Below are 23,361 nucleotides of genomic sequence, written 5' to 3'. Positions count from 1 at the left end.
TTAATTATTAAATAATTAATTAAATAAATTTTGTCCAAAAAATAATCTTATCGATCATTTGACAAATCCGAAGCCGAAGCCGAAGCCGAAGCCGAGCCGAGCGAGCGACGACGACGGCGCGAGGGTTCATTCTCTTCAACTCCTTTTAAGAGCTTTAAGAAGTGATTCTATATATAAGCACACAAATGTAGTTGTCCCTCACCAATGAGGGACAAAGTGCAAGTCAAAAGCTTACTTCATTCAAATTTTCATTTCCCTCCATTTTATTTCCCACCATTTGCAATTCACACTCTTATACTTTAAAGCGCAATGCTTAAAGTCTTTGAAGCTCAATGCCTTTAAAGTCCAACAATCCCCCACATGAATGGGAATGGATGTAACAAGAATGATCATAGATGAAAGTTGTGTGATTTGCAAGTAAGGATTAATCGCATCTGGATAAGTAGGTTTCCCTTTGAACTTTCCGTAGTGAACATATGTTGGATATACTCGGTCAATCGGTAGATTTGATATCTTTGAACCGTCGAACTTTAGTGTATACCTACACAACCATATGTTACACAACCAACCATTAACCGTCTTTTGGTTCTCATTGTTGTGTTCGTTTCAGCCATGAACACCGCCTGGTTTCATAAGTGCGTAGAGAATTGGCCTTACAGAATTCTCATTGAAGCGGCTTCCACTTCACACTTACATAGGTGATTCCTAAACGTGTAATCCTTTAGATTGACACTATTTGATAAATACTACATCAAACTTAGGTAATCATTAAAGAACATGTAAAGTTCTATCCTTGTTACTGAACATTGTCTTCATCACGAGAAGGGACCAAAGATTTTACTTTGACAATGTTGAACCGGTCAATCATAACTTTGTTGGAGCTCCTTGAACCTAGATCTCGGAACATCCAAAATTCTAGGTAGAGTTACAGCCATGTTGACTTGTCCTCGGCCATAGTCCCATTCCCTTAGATGATTTTTCAACTCCCTCTCTAGTTAAGCCTTTTGTAAGCGGATCCGCCACATTATCCTTTGATCTTACATAATCAATAGTGATAATTCCACTAGAAAGTAGTTGTCTAACGGCGTTATGTCTTCGTCGTATATGACGAGACTTTCCGTTATACATAACGCTCCCTGCCCGTCCTATTGTAGCCTCACTATCGCAATGTATGCAAATAGGAGCCAAAGGTTTTGGCCAGAACGGAATGTCTTCTAAGAAATTTCGAAGCCATTCAGCTTCTTCTCCGGTCTTATCCAAAGCTATAAACTCTGATTCCATTGTAGAGCGAGCGATGCACGTTTGTTTGAAGACTTTCAAGATACTGTCTCCTCCACCAACAGTAAAAACATATCCACTTGTGGACTTTGTTTCTGTTGAGCCGGTTATCCAATTTGCATCACTATATCCTTCGATAACCGCAGGATATTTATTGTAGTGCAAAGCGTAGTCTTGGGTATATTCCAAATATCCCAGAACTCGTTTCATTGCCACCCAGTGATGTTTGTTTGGATTACTTGTGAATCGACTAAGTTTACTTATTGCACAAGCTATATCAGGTCGTGTACAGTCAATTGAGACGTACTTTCACCTTTATTCTTTATAAGATGATGATTTAAGTCAATTGGAGTTCTTGCACTTCTAAATTCCAAGTGTTTGAATTTTTCAAGTACCATTTTCACGTAATGTGATTGAGACAAAGCTAGACCCTGAGGAGTCCTCTGGATTTTAATTCCTAGAATTACATCGGCAACTCCTAAGTCTTTCATATCAAATTTATTAGCAAGCATACGCTTAGTAGCTTGAATGTCGGCAATGTCTTTGCTCATTATTAGCATATCATCAACATATAAGCAAACAATGACTATATGATTTGGAACGTTCTTAGTGTAAACACATTTATCACATTCATTAATCTTAAAGCCATTTGACAACATTGTTTGGTCAAATTTCGCATGCCATTGCTTGGGTGCTTGTTTTAGTCCATAAAGGGACTTAACAAGTCGACACACCTTCTTTTCTTTTCCCGGAATCACAAACCCTTCAGGTTGGTCCATGTAAATTTCTTCCTCTAGATCACCATTTAAGAAGGTTGTTTTTACATCCATTTGATGGATTTGAAGATCATACAAGGCGGCTAACGCTATTAGCATCCGAATGGATGTAATTCTTGTTACCGGCGAGTATGTGTCAAAATAGTCAAGACCTTCTCGCTGTCTAAATCCTTTGACAACAAGTCTTGCTTTGTATTTGTCAATAGTACCATCGTCTTTCATTTTCTTCTTGAAAATCCATTTAGAACCCAATGTTTTGTTACCTGGAGGAAGATCAACCAATTCCCAGGTATGGTTGCTCAATATAGATTCTATTTCACTATTGACAGCTTCTTTTCAATATTGTGCTTCTGAGGAAGACATTGCTTCCTTGAAGGTACGAGGCTCATTTTCTAGCAGGAAAGTCAGAAAATCTGGACCGAATGAAGTAGATGTCCGTTGACGTTTACTTCTTCTCGGATTTTCCTCATTAGGCATACCATCTGTTATTTCCTCCCGAGGTCGTTTTGACTTTTGGTAGGTCACTTCACTTTCCTTTTTATACGGATAAATAGTTTCAAAGAATTCAGCATTATCTGATTCTATTATCGTATTAACGTGAATCTCAGGATTTCTGACTTATGAACCAGAAAACGATATGCCTTGCTATTGGTTACATATCCAATAAACACACAATCAACCATTTTTGGACCTATCTTAACCCTTTTAGGTTTAGGAACTTGTACCTTAGCTAAACACCCTCACACTTTGAAGTATTTCAAGCTGGTCTTCCTTCCTTTCCATTTTTCATAGGGAATGGACTGTGTTTTACTATGAGGTACACGGTTGATTATTCGGTTAGCTGAAAGTATAGCTTCCCCCCACAAGTTCTGTGGTAAACCAGAACTTATCAACAACGCATTCATCATCTCCTTCAACGTTCGATTCTTTCTCTTCTTATTTTGTGGCGCCTCCTCAACAATATTAGCCCTTATTATTGTCGAGTTTCCACGTGACTTCTTTTCAGCATTTTTGTTGTCTTCTTCTATCCTCAAACGAATAATCAAGTCTTCTAGTGTCATTTCCTTTCGCTTGTGTTTAAGATAGTTCTTAAAGTCCTTCCACAACGGAGGTAACTTCTCAATGAAAACGGCAACTTGAAAGGCCTCATTAATGACCATACCTTCAGCAATAAATTCATAATTAATAACAAGATAAATCTTATTAATAAATTTATTGATTCGGAGCATACCTTCAGCAAGGAGGTCATGCATAATAACTTGTAATTCTTGGACTTGAGTTATGACCCACCTAGTGTCAATCATCTTGAAATCCAAAAACCTTGCAGCCACGAACTTCTTAAGTCCGGCATCCTCAGTCTTGTACTTTTTCTCAAGCGCATTCCATAACGCTGTTGATGTTTCCATGACACTATAGACATTGTACATGCTATCTTCCAAACAACTCAAGATGTAGTTCTTGCACAAGAAATCAGAATGTTTCCATGCTTCAGTTACAACACATCGTTCGTCATCTGGAGTGTTTTCAGCCAGGACCGGAGGATCCTCCTTGATGAATCGCTGCAAACTCAACGTAGTAAGATAGAAGAGCATCTTCATTTGCCAGCGTTTGAAGTCGATACCGGAAAGTTTTCCGGGTTTTTCTGCTGGTGCCATAGCATGAGCAGGAGTTGAACGGCTTGACGAGGCAGCCACATTTGTAATAGTAGCACCCGTTCCCGCAACATTTCCATTAGTTTGGTTTTCATTCGTCATTTTTCTGTAAAGTTGGAAACAAAACAGAACTTGGTTAAATCAGTGAAGTTTTGATATCTTCAAACTGAATACCAAACCAAACATGTAACAATGGTGAAGTTTTTATATACTTCAAACCCGTACGTTTATTATTCTGGTAAAGTTTTGATGTACTTTAAACCGGACAGAACAATTGTTGGAGTAGAAAGCACGAAAGCTTTAATCTCCAAAACAATATACAAATATAGATAACAGTTTTAATATATATTTCAACACAGAAACGTTAGTATAAAATAAAAATTCCTTAAGCTTGTTGTGCGCTACTGTGTTAAAATACAAAATCAGAAAACTGTTAGAAGAATTAAAAAAACTGGAAAAACAGTAAAGAATAAGAAATATTCCGAGTCCACAATTTGCTTGTGTGTCCTTAAGGAATTTTAACCCCCTCACACGTTGCCAAGATAATGGATTAAATCCTCCCAGGATGAAACGGAATAAACCTTCCTGCAACAGTGGCAATACAAACTGCAGGATACCAACGAACTTAAAGAACGGAGCAAATCACACTTACGAATTTGAGAGAGAGAAACTGCGAAATAGAATGCAGTATTTTCAGAAAGAAGGAAGTTCTGTAATGTTTTTGGTGTATTAAAAACGAAGCCATGCCTCAGAATTTATAGGCAATTATTGGAAGAGGTGTGATGTTTGTTCTGGAAAAGGTGCCTTTTCAGAAGTTTACGCGGCCTGCAGCGGTTACGCCAGGACCGCGGCCAGAGTGGCCCTCTGAATCTGCAGCAGTGATCTGACATTTAATTAATTATTAAATAATCTTATCGATCGATCAACAAATCCGAAGCCGAAGCCGAGCCGAGCGAGCGACGACAGCGCGAGGGTTCATTCTCTTCAACTCCTTTTAAGAGCTTTAAGAAGTGATTCTATATACAAGCACACAAATGTAGTTGTCTCTCACCAATGAGGGAAAAAGTGCAAAGTCAAAAGCTCACTTCATTCAAATTTTCATTTCCCTCCATTTTATTTCCCACCATTTCCAATTCACACTCTTATACTTTAAAGCCCAATGCTTAAAGTGTTTGAAGCTCAATGCCTTTAAAGTCCAACAGTATTTGCAAATACAAAATTTAGTATTTATACATACTGGGATACTGAGAAAAAATAATTTACTGCAATCAGTTAAATTATACAAAGAATTTATACAGCCTCTTCATTTTTCAAACCCTAAATGGGAAACAGTGAGGGGGACGGAAGCTAATTTCACCGAGGCCAATTCAGATAAAATTAAGGTACCTCGCCCAAAAATATGCGATGTACTTTTTAGTAATTTCGTTGAGCCTAATTTCTTCGTTTACTACGAACTATTATCTATTGCACATCTATGCTTTCTAGTTTCTACGAAATTCGATACAATGTATTCTTTCTATTTCAAAAAGAATGATCTTATTAATGAAATATGATCTTGGACTATTTTTGGTATTTGTATTCGCTATTTCGCTTCAACCCTTTGCGAATCATTTAGCATTCCTTTTTTCTGATTGATATTGCGTGGAGGGTACTTCTAATTTAATTTTTTTGGTATGTTATTATACTTATTTTAGTTACTTTTTTATGTTATCTTTTCACAATCTATTGCAACCTAAATTGAAGGGAGTTGGCTAATTTAATATTTGAGGATAACGTTGGTGGTTCAATTTTGTTGAGAGGTCCATTGTATAGTTGAAATGTGAATGAGACCAGTTAAGAAAGGAAATAATGAGAAAAAGATATTTCGTAATGCACTCTTTAATGTCGGCAAGCAAGTATAATAAATTCAGAAGCTAAATTAAAATAGTTCATCTTGTATGCAAGTATAATTCATTAAGAAGATAAATTACACCATAGACAGATATAGTTTATCTTGCTATAAGATATAAAAGAAACAGTCCAAAATCCATTAGATTTTGGATCAAATAGAAGGTTTTGATTGATTATAAAATAAGAAGCAAAATGATAACGTATAACCGCTTTCAAAATAGCTGATAAAATGTGTGTGTATATATATATTTCTATATGTTATATATAAAAATTATTTTAAAAAATTATACACGATTACTGGATGCAAATAGTTTCTGTCGCGGACTAAAAAGGATATTTGCCCTTGATTAATATAGTTGGTATGTTGTGCCCATCATCATTTATGCACCGGTTCTGGAACTCTTTATCAGTGGTGGGGATCAAGTAAAATAAAATTAGAATTATTATGGTGTGATTACTAAGCTGATTTAACAACATTGTTAACTTGTGAGAGAAAAATTTAAAGAACTTTTTTCAACTCCCTTCCAACAATTTACTGTCTACTGGCGAATTTTGAGGTAAATTGTTTTAAGTGAGTCCTAAACTTAACAGGGGCGCATAAAATTCTGGTCGAGCATCTATTAACCTCCAGTCGATTAATATATGGATAGTAAGAAATTATAATTTAATAAAAAATTACTTATATAAGATTGGCACCTATGATGCAAGTATGCAATATGTTTATTGATTTTAAAATTTATAATTTGCCTATACTAAACTGATTTTGATAATATTACATAACGAAAAGCTTAAATTTACAACAACAACAACAAACTTACTGAAAAATCCCGCAAATAGGGTCTGGAGAGAGTAGTGTGTACGCAATCCTTACCCCTACCTAGAGAAAGTAGAGAGGTTGTTTCCGGTAGACCCTCGTCGACAAGCTTAAATGTAGCGATGTAAAATTTATAATCCGCAGAGTTTTAATGATGTAGTAGGTTTAATCTTAAGCAAAAATAGTTAAAACACTAATTAAGAACTTGGACTAATTTAGAACTCAAACCAAATGGTCTATATCTTAGAAACAGATGGCAAGTACTTGCGACTTTATCACCGTTCGCGACTGATAGGTTATATTGTGCTCGCTCAGCTCTATGGCCTACTTGTCCAATCTGCCCGACAGTTCGGGTTTGTGCAGGATAATCCTTAGAGGAAAGTCGTGACTACTGAGATGGGGTGGCACTGGAAATAAGGTCTAAGCTTTCGTGAAGCTACGACCAAGGCCAGAGCTAGCTTCTCGAGGTGGGGGTACCTCGTTGCAACGTCGACCAAAGTTTTGCTAATGTAGTAGATTGGAGACTGCATACCTTTACTTTCTCGTACCAGGACTGCACTTACTGCGACATCGGACACGGCCAGGTAGACAAGGAGACGTTCTCCGGGTTCTGCCTTAGCGAGCAGCGGGGGAAAAGACAGGTAGGCCTTTAGTTCTTTTAATGCGTCGACGCACTTTGAATTCCATTGGAGTCCGTTATCTTTTTTGAGCACGCCGAAAAATTTGTGGCACCTATCAGAGGACCGTGAGATGAATCTCGATAGGGCGACTATGCGGCCGGTCAGCTTCTGTACTTGTTTCTTGCTGGTTAAGTTTTCAGGGATCCCTTCTATGGCCTTGATTTGGTCGGGGTTGACCTCGATGCCTCGTTGCGATACCAAGAAGCTGAGGAACTTTCTAGAGGTTACGCCAAAGGCGCATTTTTCGGGGTTCAATTTCATACCGTACCTTCTGAGTATGTCGAAGGCTTCCTTCAAGTGGTCTATGTGGTCTTCCTTCCTTTTTGATTTGACCAACATGCCGTCTATATATATTTCCGTGATCTTGTTGAGTTGATCTTTGAACATTTTAGTCACAAGCCTCTGATATGTTGCCCCTGCGTTTTTCAACCCGAACGGCATAACCCTATAGAAGTAGGTCCCCTGGTGGGCGATGAAAGTGGTCTTTTCCTGGTCTTCCTCCTCCATGAGAATTTGGTTGTAGCCCGAGTATGCGTCCAAGAAGCTTAGCAGTTCGTGCCCGGATGTAGCGTCAACGAGTTGGTCAATATGGGGCAGCGGGAATGAGTCTTTTGGGCAGGATTTGTTCAGATCTGTGAAGTCTACGCACATCCGCCACTTCCCGTTCTTCTTCTTCACCATGACCAAGTTGGTGACCCACTGAGGGTACTTCGATTCTCTGATATAACCATTTTCTAACAATTTCTCAACCTATTCGCGGACCGCGTCATTTATTGCGGAGTTGAACTTTCGTCCAATTTGTCTCACTGGCGGGTAAAATGGGTCGACGTTCAACTTGTGAGTCGCTATCTCCTTTGGGATACCTGGCATGTCTGCATGGGAAAAAGCAAATAGGTCTACTTTACTTTTTAAGAATTGCGAAATTTACCTGGATGTTGGAGCTTATGGCCGATGAAAGCCTTCTTGTTGTGGTCGTTATCGTCTAGTTGGACGGGGTCGAGGTCCTCTACGGTTGACCCTCTGCTTCTACAATTTTGGGATCTCTGACGACGTCTTTCCCCCATCGCCACCTGACCCCGACTTCGTTAATTGCTATGTCTCCTCGACCTTTCCTTTTAGTTGTTGGGTGTATGTGCAGTCTTGGGTGATGCAGTAGCATTCTCGGGCCGTGCGTTGCTCTCCTTGGATGCTGAATACTCCCCGGGGGGTGAGAAATTTAATGACTTGATATAAGCTAGAGGGGACGACTTTCATGGCGTGTATCCAAGGTCGGCCTATGGTGGCATTGTACGCTGTATCCTGGTCCATGATGTGGAACGTGATCTCCAAAGTGATGCCGCCGGCCAGGACGGGCAGCGTGATTTCTCCAGATGTCCGCTCAACTGCATTGTAAAGCCTGTTAGCATGATGCAACGCGGCACTATCTTGTCCTCGAGCCTCATTTGGGTGAGAACTCGAGGGTGGATGATGCATGTGCCGCTCCTGTCATCGACCATAATATGTTTTACATCGGTATTAAAGACACGTAAAGTAATGACAAGAGCGTCATAGTGAGGAAGGACCAAAGCGTGGGTATCCGACTTATCGAAGATGATACTTTCTTCGATTTTGTCATACCGTTCGTGGGTGATGGACCGTTTGAGTTTGTGGGTGGTAGTGAACTTCACGCTATTGATAGATGCGTCGTCGCCTCCTCCGATGATCATTTGAATGGTCCGAGCTGGGGAATGTGGTTTGGGCGGTCCCTAGTGTTGTTCTCGCCCTCGGGCGAAGTTGGCTCTCCCACAATCGCTCATCAATTCTTTCAAGTGCCCTTGGTGAAGCATGTTCACGACCTCCTATCTTAGGGCAATACAATCCTCGATTTTATGACCCCGCTCTTGGTGGAATTCGCAGAGGGCATTTGACTTTCTGCTGCTCGGGTCGGATCTCATCTTCTGTGGCTATTTCACTTTTGGGCCGAGCTTCTCCAGTGCGTAGACTATTTCTGAGGGGGAAACACAAAAGTTGTGAGCGAATAATAAATGGGGCATACCTCTCTCATTTTGGTGGATTCCCATTCGCAGCCTGGACGGACCTTCATCGTGGTGTGGAGGTGGCATGAGGGTGCCTCTGACGTAAGGTTGATGTCTTTCTTGATTAGGTCGGGATCCCGCTAGATCTCTCCTGCTGTCGTTTCTCCGGTCTTTCCTAGACTCTATTTGGACCGAGGTCAAACGTTGGGTAGGTCCGTTGAGATCGTCCTCGTCGGCTCTTACCTCGGCATAGTAGGCATTGTGTATCTCGTCCCAAGTGGTTGGTGGGTATTTCATGAGTCGGCTTAGCAACTTTTTGGTCGCCCTCGACCCACTTCTGCTTAGCCCATTCTGGAAAGCGGCTACCGCCATCCCCTCAGATACATTTGGGAGGGTCATTCTTACACAGTTGAACCGGGCAAGGAAGTCTCTGAGTCCTTCGGCAGGAGATTGCTTAATGGCGAATATGTCGTTCACCTTTGCCTCTGCTTTTTTGGTCCCGACATGGGCGGTGACGAACTTGTCTGCCATTTACCCGAACGTTTCTATGGAATGCGCAGGTAACTGTGAGTACCAAGTCAGTGCTCCCCCGGTTAGGGTTTCTCCAAACTTCTTCAGCAATATGGATGATACTTGTTCTTTGGCAAGGTCGTTTCCTTTTACTGCAGTGACATAGTGGGTCACATGATCCTCCGGGTCCGTCGTATATTTTTAAGTACAGCGGCATTTTGAAGGTCTTTGGTATGGCATGCGGTGGAGCCTCGTCGCTATATGGTTGCTCAACAAACCGACCGGCGTCTCTTTTTGGCAGAAGTTTGGGGCACCCGGTATTTGTCTACCCTCTCTTGGTGCTCTTTCATTTGTCTACAGAGCATTTTGTTCTCGTTCTCCATCTCCTCCATTTTCCTCAAAATGGATGTGAGGGTGTCATTACCTGCATCACTAACATTATGAGTAATACCTATTGGGGAGGGGGGGTGGGGTGCTGCACGTCTGCTGCTGATGCGTCACTGGCCCTTGTCTCTTCTCTACTCGACCTTCGAGCGGGCTTGTCGAGGAAGCTGGTTAGCGTGTTTGTCAACCATGCCTCAAGTAGCTTTTTCACTGCTGGTGGTGTCTCTTCTGTCGTGGATGTAGAGGCACCCTTACCGTGTGAGATCGTGATGCTACCGAGAGGTGGAGGCGAGCTTTGTCGCCTGGGAGAGATGTTTTCTTCGCCCTCCGTTTCGTCCACTTCGTTGATGGTGTGGAGGAGGTTGGTGGTGAGGTCGGCTATCGCCTTCCTCTTTTCCTCTCCGTTGTCTGCCATGTCAGATTTGTGCAAACAAGGAAATACGGGATTTTGCAAAGTTTCGTATTTTTTTTAGATCTAGAAGGAACTAAAATTTTAACTAGAAAATCCCCACAGACGGCGCCAAATTATTTGACCAAAAAGTGTTAAGCCTTTTTGTTAAACTAATTAAATAAGATGATAATGGGTAAATCCTAGTTAAACATAATAAATCCTAGATCTGAAATCAGTTGATATGAACAGCGTATAACCGCACTTAAACCAATTTAATACAAAGGGGTGTTTAATGGTATTGTTATGAATGCATGAGGGAGTAGTGGCAAGCAATAAATATATTAAGTGGCAATAAATATAAATAGAGAGAATGATTCACCCAAATATTCAATAAGGTGAATGATTCTTCCTCTGACAAAGATGTAAGATAAACAAACGTGGGAGTATAGAAAGCTTTCTCGGATCTGATGCGAGAAAGTGTGGGATCAACAACAAATCGAATCTTTTTGTAAAGACAATGTTTGTGATTTACTCGAGAGTCAACTTTTCATGAGAGAACTTATCATATAGAATATTACATACCTTTTCTTTTCTCTCTTTTCCCACTTATATGGGACATATCCCTTACCTATCTGAAAGTACAAGTGCAGAGAATATTCTGTAGAATATTCCTCTAAAATATCTTATTACTAAACTAGCCGTTTGGGCTGATCTGAGTGCTCGACCTCGACCCTAGCCACTCAGCTCGCCAACAGGTTCCTTCTTAAGCACGACCTCGGCCTAATCGGCTCTTTGTTATCCTCTCTTAAGCAAGATTCCCTTGGTCAGATTTTGACCCATACAAAGCTTAAATGTAGCGATGTAAAATTTATAATCGGCAGAGTTTTAATGATATAGCAAGTTTAATTTTAAGCAAAAATAGTTAAAACACTAATTAAGAACTTGGACCAATTTAGAACTCAAACCAAATGGTCTATATCTTAGAAACAGACGACAAATCAAAGGAAATTTGGCTTGACGTCCGACTCTATTTTTCATTATAATCAGTACAATAACATATGAATGGTCTATTACGTGAATGAATAAATACTACTATCCAAAAAGATACAAAGCTGTAAAGATACAAATCCAAGAGCTCACATTTTAGCACTGTTTACCGTTTGAGACCAATAATATGTCTCTCCACTCCAGTGCTTTGTTTTCATCCACTAGGCTGAAGCGGGTGTAGCTGAAGCCTTTGTTGCAGTGTTTGGTTTCGCGACAGAAAATTGTTGGATTTCACTAGACTGCTGACGCTGCTTCTGGAACATATTAGGTTTCATAGGCATCTGTCGCGCAATGCTATCAGGCAACCGTCCTTCCTTAAGTTCCCCAATCGCAAGCTTTAAACGCTGGACTTCTGCAGTTAATGCCTCGTGCAGAGCTGCAATGCAAAGTCAAAATTACTAGTTTCCCTCCTTGTGGATGTGTGTATCAAAAAGATATTATATCCCTGCTATAGGCAGCCACCAACTGAAGGCAACCACGGTCGAAGGATCATAGAGTTTCAGCAAGTACATACATTTTGAAAGTGTCTTTCAGAATGTCATAGTAACCACGGGGTTAAGATTGAACTCTTGGCATACATGATTCAATAAACAAATAATGATCACAAGTTGTGATTCACAACTGATAAAGAGAGCAAGCAGTACACATACAGGACAAAGTGCGAGACTATGACCCGAGATGACTGATGATTCAGTCATGTCCAAACATAGACCTTATTCACCGGTCACTACGCACGAAATAATGGTGATTGAAAGTAGTAAATGAACGAGCTAGACCTAAAATAACTTTTTGCATAGCCATTTAGGACCTATGATTTTGCAATTGATGCGGACTTAGCTAAGACAGAGCACAATTGAAACAAAGGATCCATAGAGATGAATGACGATACTAACTAGTTAGGATTAAGGCTTAATTGTTGTAATGTTGTTCAGGTAATAGGTAAAGCATGCTGACCCATCCCTGTTAGGGGAGGTGCCAATCATCTCTCTTCTCTACGAACGCTAAGGCGTAATTCTCATTACACTTACACATTAGGTGTGGCACTTAGATATTTTAGTTTTACGAAACCTCTAACTTACTTAATAGACAGATTATTGACCAGCCAAGGGAATCACGGTAGAACTAACATAGTGGGACATGACAACTGCTAGGAAGAAGGAAATGCTATCGAACATCAATCCAATGAACAAACAAAGCGGCTTGGCAGAAGGGTCAAGAAGAGAGAACGACAATATTTTCTGAGTTAAACATTTGAAACCTTACACACAGTTTATAGAGTACTCATACAGCCGACTTATTTATGATCAAAATTATTTTTTTTGTTTATATACATGATAAACTCAATAAATAAACAAAACAAGAAATATAAAGCATATTGGAGATAAACATATAAAACACTGTGCATAATTTCAAGAACAGAGCACTTCAGAGAATAGTCTATTTCAGTAACTTCTAACGTCACCTTGTGCTAGAGCATTATAGCCACCAAACTTTTGAATTCAATAAGAGAAGATATAAATACAAGGAATGAAGAAGAAACCAAAGATCAAGTAAACCGTACTTGAAATAGTTTCTTTCTAAAAGAAATCCTGTAATTGCACTCAATAAACACCTAAAACTGTGTAAATTTGCAACATCTATTCCTTCTGATTTATTTCTTAGAGTCCATGTTTGCACAAAGAAAACAATAATTATAACCAAATGAATATCTAATATGTAAACTGTTCTTGGAAAAAGCCATTTAATTGCAAAAATTGACTAAATCTTTAATGATTTTCAGCAAGATCATCAAATCTATTTGCGACCATCAACATCCATAACAATTAAAACAAAACTAAGTATCTTAAAATCAAGGGATAGGAAAGCTTCAAATTTTCAACTTTGGAATAACGAAAAAGCAAAAGATATAGAAACATGTACAGAAAAAAAATATTCACTCTCTCGATTTCTGCAATAAGAATCTTAGAATTGAAATATTGCCAAAATTTTTTGTCTTAAAGAATTAAAATAAGAAATCTTTTCTTTCAGTTAAAACTTACATGCAAAGTGCAATGCATATGGGTGCAAACTAGTTTATCTAAAGACTAAGAGAAGAAAATAAAAGGAAAGAAACATACCATTTCTGAGCTGTGCTTGTTGTTCCATGGCTTGAAGGCGAAATCTCAGCTCATTGTTCAAGCTTGTAAGCTCATTAAAATCTTTCTGCAATGAGATATAACAAATCCAATTACCTCAAAACAAAACCAAGTTCATAAAAGAAGCACCAAAGAGACCTATAAGCTTTTAATAAGCACCTGTAGGATGGTCACTTGTGTGGACAAAGTGGTTGCTTCTGTTTGAAGAGTCTGAACCTTATATTCCAACTCTGAAATATAGTGCAATTTACGTTCCTTGGATCGAGCTGCTGACTGACGATTGGCCAATATCCTGAGAGCAGAAGAAATTACAGATTCCAAAAAAAGTATGTGAAATTAGGCCCTCTTTTTCCTTTCTTGAAGATGATTTAACCTGGGAATTTAAAGAGGGCTACAATTACAGAAAAGAATTAATCAGCAATCCAGCTCCATACCTTTTGGCACGTTTAGGATCTGAAACTACAATCTCTGCCAGTCTTTCATCAGCCATAATCTTTCTCATCTCAGCTTCACTAAATTCACCGTTTCCTAAGTCGAAATTGATCTTGTCTGAGTTTTCATTTCTAGACTTACTTGATGAAAGCTGCCCCGGACAGTTTACCAGGGAAGTTGTTAATTTTGGTGACTCTTCACCATATTGAAAACTTCCAATAGCACTATCCATTGAAAGACTCCTAAAATGTCGGGTGGTGGGAGTAATATCTGCATCAGCACTCCTCTTGATACTAGTTCCTTTCGAGACACTTTCTGCTTCGTTATTGCTGCTGTTGCCACCGCTTAATTTTGTGCGACTGGCAATGCTATCATTAACTTTATCCTCAGTAATAGAAGAGTTCAATGCCTCCATGTTTTCAAGATTCATGTACGAAGACAACTTGTCCACAACCTCTCCCCCTGATTTCCTTCGCAAGGGATCTCCAAGCAGCGTTGCTCCACCCACAACTCCCTGGCCACTTATGGGCATCAACTGCAGTGAAGACTGAATCATAGGTGAGAATCCCAACGGAACATCACTATTAGAGCGACGATGCCCTTTCTTAGGAGGAAGACTATCACTACATCGAAATGTGTTTTCCCTTGTTGAAGAGGAGACAAATGGTGGTCCTCGGGAACTAACATCAACTTCCTCCATCGATGTGTCCTTCAAACTAGAGTTAGCTGATGCCATAGATGACTCACTATGAGGAAACGGGCTCAATGGGGGAAGGCCATTGTTTGAGAAAATACTCGGTTGAGATAAAGACCTTGTATGAGAAGCTCCCCCACCAAAATTATGGCTGATGGGTGGCTTAGAATTAGGCTGAGCCATCAGAATCAGATAATACAATAGTGAAACAACCAACTCGGAAACAACTTAATCGAAATCCTCCCCTAAGTTTGAAAACACTATCGGGTTTAATTCCGTTATAGGGCTAGTACGTCGAGCAGCTCCAAATTTTGGTGTGCTAAATTATATCTTATGATCAAAGAACTTCACCACTTTCCATCAGATTCTAAACCCCTAAAGCCTGCTTGCTCTAAAAATAATTCAAGCACGAAAAATTACTAAACCCAAATTCACTCCAACAACTCTTTTTCATCACAGACAAAACCCCAACAGCCTAAACAGCTGAACAAGACGAGAAAGACAAGATACAAGATTCAAGAAAGACAAAGAAAATGCAGTACCTGAATTTTGTTCATTTCACAACCTACTCTCCAACGTTATGACACAACCCCACGTCGTTAATAAAGTGAATGGTCAAAAAATTGGAACTTGAGAAGCAGAACTTTTCCCGCTGAAAATGGCGGTGATATCGGTTGAATTATAAAGAAAAGACAAGAAGTGAAAAGACAAAAACTTTGGATTGCATACAATGACAGGAGGGTGGGGGTTGGGAGATGATGTTCTTTGTTCCTTTCGCTATCTGAGTGAGTGCAGGCACGAAGTTATGCGAAAGGGACAACAAAGAGAATTTTCTTGACAGTAGCTGACTTTGGATTCATATAGGAAAGTCCGAATACTTCAATTTCAATTGCATTTCAGCTGCATTTAGCAATCGGGCTCTATTCAGTGCCGGCCTCAACTCACATAGTTTTTCTAATTACATTTGCACAAATCGGGGAAAGGAAGGGAGAAAGAGAAAATTGAGAATTGAGTCTGAAAATTTTTAGAGTATTTTTTTTTTTAGTTAATACTCTAAAATCGTCCTAAACTATGAAGTTTTTGTTAGTTTCCTATTTAAACTATTCGGTGTCCCAAAACCACCCCCTCGAACTATATTGTCTTTCATATTAAAAATCGGCGAAATATCATGGTATAGCCAGTTTTCACACTGATCAATGAAAAATAGCTAGCGTTTATCAAGTCAATGAAAAATAGCCACTATTTTGCTGCAACAGGGACCGGTCCAGTATAATATACGGGAGTTCTGGTGCATTTGTGTACGAACTCCAGCATATTATGCTGGACCGGTATACTTTGCTAACTCCTGTAAAATTTGCGGGAGACTGGAGCACCAGTGCTCCAAACTCCAGTATATTATACTGGACAATTATACTTGCTGGAACTCCCGTAAAATTTGCGGGAGTTCCAGCATAATTATGCTTGAACTCCCGTAAAATTTGCGGGAGTTCCAGCATAGTTATCCTAGAACTCCCGTAAAATTTACGGGAGTTCAAGCATACTTATGCTGGAACTCCCGTAAAATTTGCGTGCGTATTTTTCTGGATTTTGAACAGTGTTTTCGCTCAGATTTAAAGTGGCTAAATTTCGATGACTTTTGAAACTTGACTATTTTTCAACGACCAGTGGTAAATCTGGCTATTTTTGAATTTCTCCCTTAAAAATCCCTTATTGCATTCTTAGAGGTGGGTCTAGTACACGCTCCTAATTGTCTAAAAAAACGCGCTATGTAGCACTACATGTGGCTATTTAACTCAGCCTAAAACCCGCCTAAACTATTATTTTTTTTGTCAGTTACCTACTTAAACTATCTGGTGTGCCCAAAACCCCCCTGAACTATATTCCCCTATATATTAAAACCCCATGTTGGACTTTTAAAGGTTCGTCTGTCTAACTATATTAACTTATGGTTTGTACAAAGTTCTTATATAGTTTACTCATGATGTATTACTCTCGAATGATTGATTAATTCGAGGAGTTTTGGCCAAAATAATATCTAATGTACTGTGTTAATTTTAGGTTTATTGTGATTGTGCTTTATGCTAGACTCCAATTGATAAGTCCTTATTTATATTCACTTTGTACCACAGTTAAAATATAAATAAAGACATATAGTGTTGTATTTCGTAAAAGTCATCTTATATTACATAAAAAAGATTACACAAAATAAAATTTCAAATAAAAAATCATTTGCCCAACAATTACATTCTCTAATTCCATATTACATAAAGAAGGTTTAAGAGATTCAACTTTATTCTTTACAAGGTATTGAGTTTAATAAGAAGATTTAAATTGGTATTCTTTCAACAATATGTGTAAGACATGAAAGAAGACTAAAACAAGAAAGAAAATAAATAATTTTAGAGGAAACAAGAGAGGGGGAAATTTTTCTAGAGGAAACCCATATGGAGAACTGAAGAAAAAAGGTTAAAAAATGACGAAGAAAGTGAAAAACAAAGAAGAAAGGTGAAAAAACAAGAAAGAATGGTGAAAAAATAAGGAAGAATAGTGAAAAACGAGGAAGAAAGATGGATATAACTGAAATAAGGAGAATATTTATTAAAAATAAATAAATTTGAAAGAGGGTTATGCTAATTAACCATTATTTTCTGTTATGTGGGCCATTTTGATGGCTTTTTTCAGCTACCACGCGCTCTCTAGTGAGTATCTACACATGTTATGCCAGGCCAGTGATGAGGAGGTTTTGAAACGAGCGGCAATATAGTTCAGGGGTTTTTGGGGGACACCGAATAGTTTAAGTAGGAAATTGACAAAAATGTGATAGTTTAAGAGGTTTTTAGGGTATTAACTCTTTTTTTTTTTTGGAGAAATGTCCGAACTTTGGAAGTACTATAGTAGCCTGTTCGGCCAAGCTTTTTTTGAGCCAAAAGCACTTTTTTTTTTTGCCAAAAGTGTTTTTGGCAAAAAATTGAGGTGTTTGGCCAAGCTTTTAGAAGGAAAAAAAGTGCTTTTGAGGAGAAACAGAAGCAATTTTTGAGATGCAGAAAAAGTAGTTTCTCTCTAAAAGCACTTTTCTGAGAAGTATTTTTGAGAAAAATACACTTAGAAGAAGTTTTCAAAAACTTGACCAAACACTAATTACTGTTCAAAAGTGTTTCAAATTAATTAGCCAAACTCAAACTACTTGTTACCAAAAGCATTTTTTTGAAAAGTACTTTTGAGAAAAGCACTTGTCAAAATCAGCTGATTTTAGAAGCTTCGTCAAACAGGCTACAGAGGTTACATCTTGTGTGTGTGTGTGGGTGGGGGGAGGGGGGGGGGATGTTGTCATTTTTCGGTTCTTAATGAGTTAAATGAAGTTAATATTACTCAATATTTTTAAAAAAAAAAAAGTATTCTCTTTTCATTCTGATAGTTAGAAAATTATATTTCCTACGCTCCATAAAGTAATATCGGGATGTTTCCGTAATATAACTCTGTTTTAGCTTGATTGTTTAATAAATATTTGTTGACTTAAAAAAAGGATAGCGGGATTTGGAGTGTGAAAGTCGACGTATCTAATTTTTATGTGAATTCAGACATTAATTTATGGAGTAACTTTTTTCTGCTAACTCGGTATTTGAATATTTCCAAACAAAATAGTTTAACTATCAAAATAGTAATATTGGCATCTTTTTGTGGGGTGGGAGAGCAATCTATAGTGCTTCTCCTATAATAAACAGTAAAATTGATCAAATTGCTCCTTGATGAACGAAAAATACCAATTATCAAACAATATGGCGACTTTTAGTTTCGGCACATTTTTACAAGATTGAAACATGAGTCAATAGTTTATGGTTGATATCATTTGCATTACTCTTTACATAATTAAATGACCTAAATCATTTTAGAGGTAATATACAATACAGATGTACGTGTACACACAGTGGCGGAGCCAGGATCTTCACGAAGGTGATTCACAATTTTTTTTTTGTAGCTAGTGGGAATTGAACCCATGACCTTAGGTAGATTTTGAACCCCCTTGACCACTAAACTACACTTTTGGATTGTGTTAAGGGTGTTCAAAACTTAATATATAGAGGTAAAAAACAGATTTTGCCTTATACATACATTGTAATTTTTCGGCGAAGGGATCCGCCCTGTGTACACAGACAGCTGATCGTGCACGATGCGATATCGTACGCAGAGAGATTCAGTTAAAGAATCAAATAAGTATGATTTACGACACTAGACAAAGATTTTTGTCTGTCGTCATTTTGTGTATTGTGATAGTTGCTCCTGAATTTAAATAAATAAAAAGAAAACAAGAATATCACACCTGATATTTGAACTAATTAAAATTTGTCTATCCCCTATTTGTACAATATTATCTCTGCCTTTGATTATGAAGACTCATAGTGTATTTGACTAGTTATCTGTTCACTATCAACTTGCAACAAACCTCGTTGAATAATCTTGATAGATTAAACCACTTTGAATCCGTTATACTAATAGAAGTCGATTCTCCATCGACAATGAAACACACAATAACCAAACGTGTGATAGCATGCAATTGCTTTCTATATATCCTCCCAAATTTGTAGATATCTTATCGGATGAATAATGTTAGAAGCATTACTTGATGGTGATGTAGCGGTTTGTCCCATGCTTTGCCCAGTTGTCTTTAAGATCAACTGGATTTGATAGATCGTGGCCTTCAGCCGCCAGGCGGCTAAGCAGCTTGGTGAATGCACTTCCACTCATTTTCCGACCACCAATTCTAGCATGTCGCTTGTTAGGAAGCGTTGGTAATGGATACATTGACAAATTGTTTGTACAACATGAAGATTGCCAACCTCCATTTCCCCATTTGTAGCAAGGCCTTAAAACTCCGGTGCAGGAACAAATTGGGACTGGCATGGTTGATTCGTCAAAAGAAACCTGGTTGAGCCCCAGACCCTGATCTTTCCAGTCCGGCTTTGACACACCCAACTGCCTATTAACGTCATCACTTCCACCACCCATCTCTTGGGCGCCATTCCACTCCTGCGATTCGTCAAGCATTGTCGTGTTAAGGTCTTCACCTTCCTTTTTCACTTTTGTTGATGGCTTTGAAGTCTTTTTAGAAGATGTCACCGACTTTGCCTCCTTGGATCTTTTGTTCCTACGGGATTTTGTGGGCTCTGGAGCAGCTGGTGACGACAGTAAGGATGACTCATTCATGTGCATATCGCTGTGGTTAAATGTAGGTTCTCCCAACTGTGGTTGATGATGTACATGCTGTTGTGGATGGTGCATGTGTTTCACTTCGTGTGCAATTTGACATCCGGGCGGACAAGGAGACATGTTACCACTGTTCATTGAGTTTTCTCGATACTGAAGAGTGGCAATGGCATTATCCCGCTCCATAATGGCACTATTTCGTTCTGCTATAGCTGAATCGCGTTGCAAGATGGCCATGTCTCGCTCTGCCAAGGCAGCCCTTTTTTCAGAAAGAGCCAAGTTCCTCTCTTGAATAGCAGCATCTCTTTCGCCCATGATAGCCATTATCTGCTTCATTGATGGCTGATGCTGCATAAACCACTGAAGTACAGGAAAACGTAGCGTATATCACCAGAGCAATTTAGATAAAGATTTTGCGGAAAATCTTTTGTACTAGAAATATCCATAGTCAAGAAACTAGACTTGAGCATTATTAACTATGACTGCTATAACTCACCTGGCCCTGAGGTGGTTTACGCCTTCCATTATCATGATGCCCACTGTCGTCCATTTCATATAGTATGTCGTATAAATTGCCCAAATCAGTTTAGTCCTTTAATGCAAGTGTGACATATACTCATGTTGGAAAGACAGCCAGCTGAATTCCAACTCCTGTCACCACGTTTTGGAAAATCACACACGTCACATCTTCTTCGTGGAGGATACACTAGAGTGACATAGTATTGAATAGCAAAATCACACCTGAGCAGCAAGTATCAGCAGCTGAAACCAATGTCTTCAGGATGTTCTTAATGAAATAAAAAGCCAAGATGGGAAACGGAAGAGTAGCTAGAGAAAAAAAACAGCAACCACAACAAGAACAAATCAATCCTTGCCCTTTCAGGAAGCAATTACATATTCAACAACGATAGACTTACAAGCAGTTTCGACTCTGCAGTCAGTAACTCAAAGCTGCATCACAAATAGCATAAAAGGTGAACAGTCGTCATCGGCTCCGAGATCTTTAAGAGAGAACTAAGTCAGGCACAAGCAATTGAAAAAACAGAGGTCAGCGAAAACAGAACACAAATTGCACGTGTATATGAAGGTAGAGGTCCAAACATCACACTTAAAATTCAAGTACTTCAACCGATTCTTCAAGTAAATGATGGCAAACTCTTTATAGTTCACCACTTTATCCAAGTAGTTGTACACCTATCACAGTTTACTCACAAGAAACCTGAAAGTCTACAAAGAACTTTGGTCTTAAGAACAAGAATATCAGGGGAAAAAAAGGACTTGGATATAAGTCTTTTTAAGACCAAGAAATCCGCTGTTTTAGCTTTAAAACTTGAGGATAATTGGAAGCCCTTCTAACCTTCTCCACTTAAATGCTGGACTATGTTAAGCAGCCAGGTTTCAAACTCGTGATGTGCGCCTACCACATATTCACAATCAGTGGCGGACCAGGATTTTATGCAAGCGGGTCCGGTCGAAAACAACTATAACTAATATAAGCAATAACATGAAGCAATTTTTTGTCCTTTTTGTTCATAGCGTAATCTTAAAATGAAATCATCTTAAAGTTACCCTGCTTTAGCTGTAATTTCTCTTATATTAGAAGTGAGAGTTTAAGCTTCTTGAGCAGCATGTTTCATCAACATGCATGCCTGACAACAACAATTACACTTGAGATACGGCCGCAAGATACCTCGTGCACACATCACTCACTTTCTTTCTAGCGCGTGGATGATTATTACCAATCTTTTGTCCTTCTACTACATGATGATTACATTGATACACAGTTAAAGAAAAATGTTTACTCAAGTCTAGCTTCTTAAGTTTTGGATCTCAAGTACAATTTCCAAAAGAAGAAAATTCTAGTACTAAAAGTTTTTTCACCAAGAATTCAGAATCGCTTTTTGAAAAATGAACAAGTGCTTAATGAACAGCATTTGACAACAACAAAAAAAGAATTACTATCTTTTTAGATCAATCACACGAATTAATAAGCGATGGAATTGAGCAATAATTCAACAAGTATATTCGAAAATTAGGTTCTTTTGACTAATTACCAATTACAACCCACTTCAGCTAAACTACACCCCAAAATTCAAAGCAAGTTAATAACACAGAACACTCCAAATTTAAGTTCAAAATTAAATCATAAAGAGGATGGAGAATCCCATTAAACCTGCAGTCCCAAATCATCCATATAGCTAAAAAGAACATATATCAACACTTGAAAAAAGAAAACAAAAAAAGAACATAAAAGTTACTCTATAATTAAAGGGTTAAGGAAAGCTTACAGAGCAGAATTCCGAGGACATAATAAGAGGTAAAAAGAGAAAAAGAAAAGGGTCAAAGCCCAATATCGGTAATGAAAGAAGAGTAGTTGAAAGAAAGAGAGCAAAGAGGAAGAAGCACAAACGTATATACACATCACACTCTTTGCTTTTTTGGGGTTTTTGTATTTTCGTTTATTCTTTCTTTTTACCTCACATCCCACACCAGCATTCTTGTTTTCTTCGTTACTCTTTTCAGATAGTTACTGTACTGGTCCACTATATCTATAATCAGCATATATGGTAAAAATAGCACGGTACAGCCAGTTTTCGGACTGGTCAATCAAAAATAGCCAGCATTTACCAAGTCAATAAAAAATAGCCACTATTTTACTGTAATAGAGACCGGTCCAGCATAATATACTGGAGTTCGGTGCACTTGTGTATGAACTCCAGCATATTATGCTGGACCGGTATGTTGGGTTTTTAAGGTATTTAATTAATATATTAAATACTTAAAAGAGGATGAATGGAAAATGGAGGGAAATGAAATTTTTGAGTGAAATTTTAAGTTCCCCCTCCCTTGGCAAATGGGCATTGTCCCATATTGGAAGAGGAAGAGGTTTTTTATGGGTATATAAGCAATTGCTCTTCTTCTAGCTCTTAAAGAGTTGAGAAGAAGGCAAGCCTCGCGCCGTCGTTGTCGTCGCTCGCTCGGCTTCGGCTACGGCTTCGGCTTCGGCTTCGGCTTCGGCTTCGGATTCGGATTCGGATTTGGATTTGGTCAAATGATCGATTGATTGATTAACTGGACCAAATTTATTTGTTAATAGTAAAATATTAACAGAAATGTTATTAAATATTTGTTTTAATAACAAAATATTAATATTAAATATTAATATTAAATCCAATCCGTTTTTCTGTTTTGGTAACAGAAAAGTAACTACCCTCTTCAATTTTCCCTCTTTATTTTCCCTCTTTATTATTGAGTAAATGGCCATTTATGTAATGGCATTTATGTTGTGGGCGTTTTGCATAAACAGCCATTCTGAAGAGACCCAACTTTGGCTATAAATACAACACTATTCTGCTCAGAAAAAACTACAATTTTCTGAGTTTCCTCTCCTTCTTCTGCATACCTTTAGCATCAAAACAAAGCAAAAAGTAAGTGTGATTTGCTACCGAACTTTGTGTTCG

The 23,361-nt window shown here is 38.5% G+C and overlaps 2 protein-coding genes across 6 annotated transcripts; both read right to left on the bottom strand.

The window, feature by feature from the left end:
• Positions 1-11,370: 11,370 nt before the first annotated feature.
• On the bottom strand, positions 11,371-15,687 carry LOC109205573 (transcription factor RF2a-like). Its single transcript, XM_019368287.1, has 4 exons — positions 14,007-15,687; positions 13,732-13,864; positions 13,555-13,639; positions 11,371-11,813 (listed from the first exon to the last, which is right to left on the bottom strand). The coding sequence occupies exons 1-4, from the start codon at positions 14,879-14,881 to the stop codon at positions 11,599-11,601; spliced, it is 1,308 nt and encodes a 435-aa protein (XP_019223832.1). The 5' UTR covers positions 14,882-15,687; the 3' UTR covers positions 11,371-11,598.
• A 3,304-nt stretch (positions 15,688-18,991) lies between these two features.
• Positions 18,992-22,342, bottom strand: LOC109205572 (protein BASIC PENTACYSTEINE6-like). 5 transcript variants are annotated; one of them, XM_019368282.1, is made up of 5 exons: positions 22,189-22,342; positions 20,818-20,914; positions 20,642-20,728; positions 20,397-20,551; positions 18,992-20,260 (listed from the first exon to the last, which is right to left on the bottom strand). In XM_019368282.1, exons 4-5 carry the CDS (start codon positions 20,448-20,450, stop codon positions 19,313-19,315), a joined length of 1,002 nt encoding a protein of 333 aa, XP_019223827.1. In that variant the 5' UTR covers positions 20,451-20,551; positions 20,642-20,728; positions 20,818-20,914; positions 22,189-22,342; the 3' UTR covers positions 18,992-19,312. The 5 variants fall into 5 exon arrangements, with proteins under 5 accessions (XP_019223827.1, XP_019223830.1, XP_019223831.1 ...); XM_019368285.1 differs by having other exon boundaries at positions 20,818-20,901; XM_019368286.1 differs by having other exon boundaries at positions 20,818-20,851.
• Positions 22,343-23,361: the final 1,019 nt, after the last annotated feature.

Source organism: Nicotiana attenuata, unplaced genomic scaffold (assembly GCF_001879085.1).
Source record: "Nicotiana attenuata strain UT unplaced genomic scaffold, NIATTr2, whole genome shotgun sequence".
NCBI classification, from domain to species: Eukaryota; Viridiplantae; Streptophyta; class Magnoliopsida; order Solanales; family Solanaceae; genus Nicotiana; species Nicotiana attenuata.
The sequence above is the reverse complement of the archived record's forward strand: the minus strand, read 5'-3'. Positions and strand labels throughout refer to the sequence as shown.

Bases quoted from the DNA above. Each gene is read 5' to 3' on its own strand.
- LOC109205572 (XM_019368282.1), bottom strand. From the start codon at position 20,450: ATGGACGACAGTGGGCATCATGATAATGGAAGGCGTAAACCACCTCAG. The intron at 20,261-20,396 runs GTGAGTTATAGC...CCTGTACTTCAG, and splicing joins GTAAACCACCTCAGGGCCAG to TGGTTTATGCAGCATCAGCC.
- LOC109205573 (XM_019368287.1), bottom strand. From the start codon at position 14,881: ATGGCTCAGCCTAATTCTAAGCCACCCATCAGCCATAATTTTGGTGGG. The intron at 13,640-13,731 runs GTGCTTATTAAA...ATCTCATTGCAG, and splicing joins CACAAGTGACCATCCTACAG to AAAGATTTTAATGAGCTTAC. The intron at 11,814-13,554 runs GTATGTTTCTTT...TTTGCATTGCAG, and splicing joins ACAAGCACAGCTCAGAAATG to CTCTGCACGAGGCATTAACT.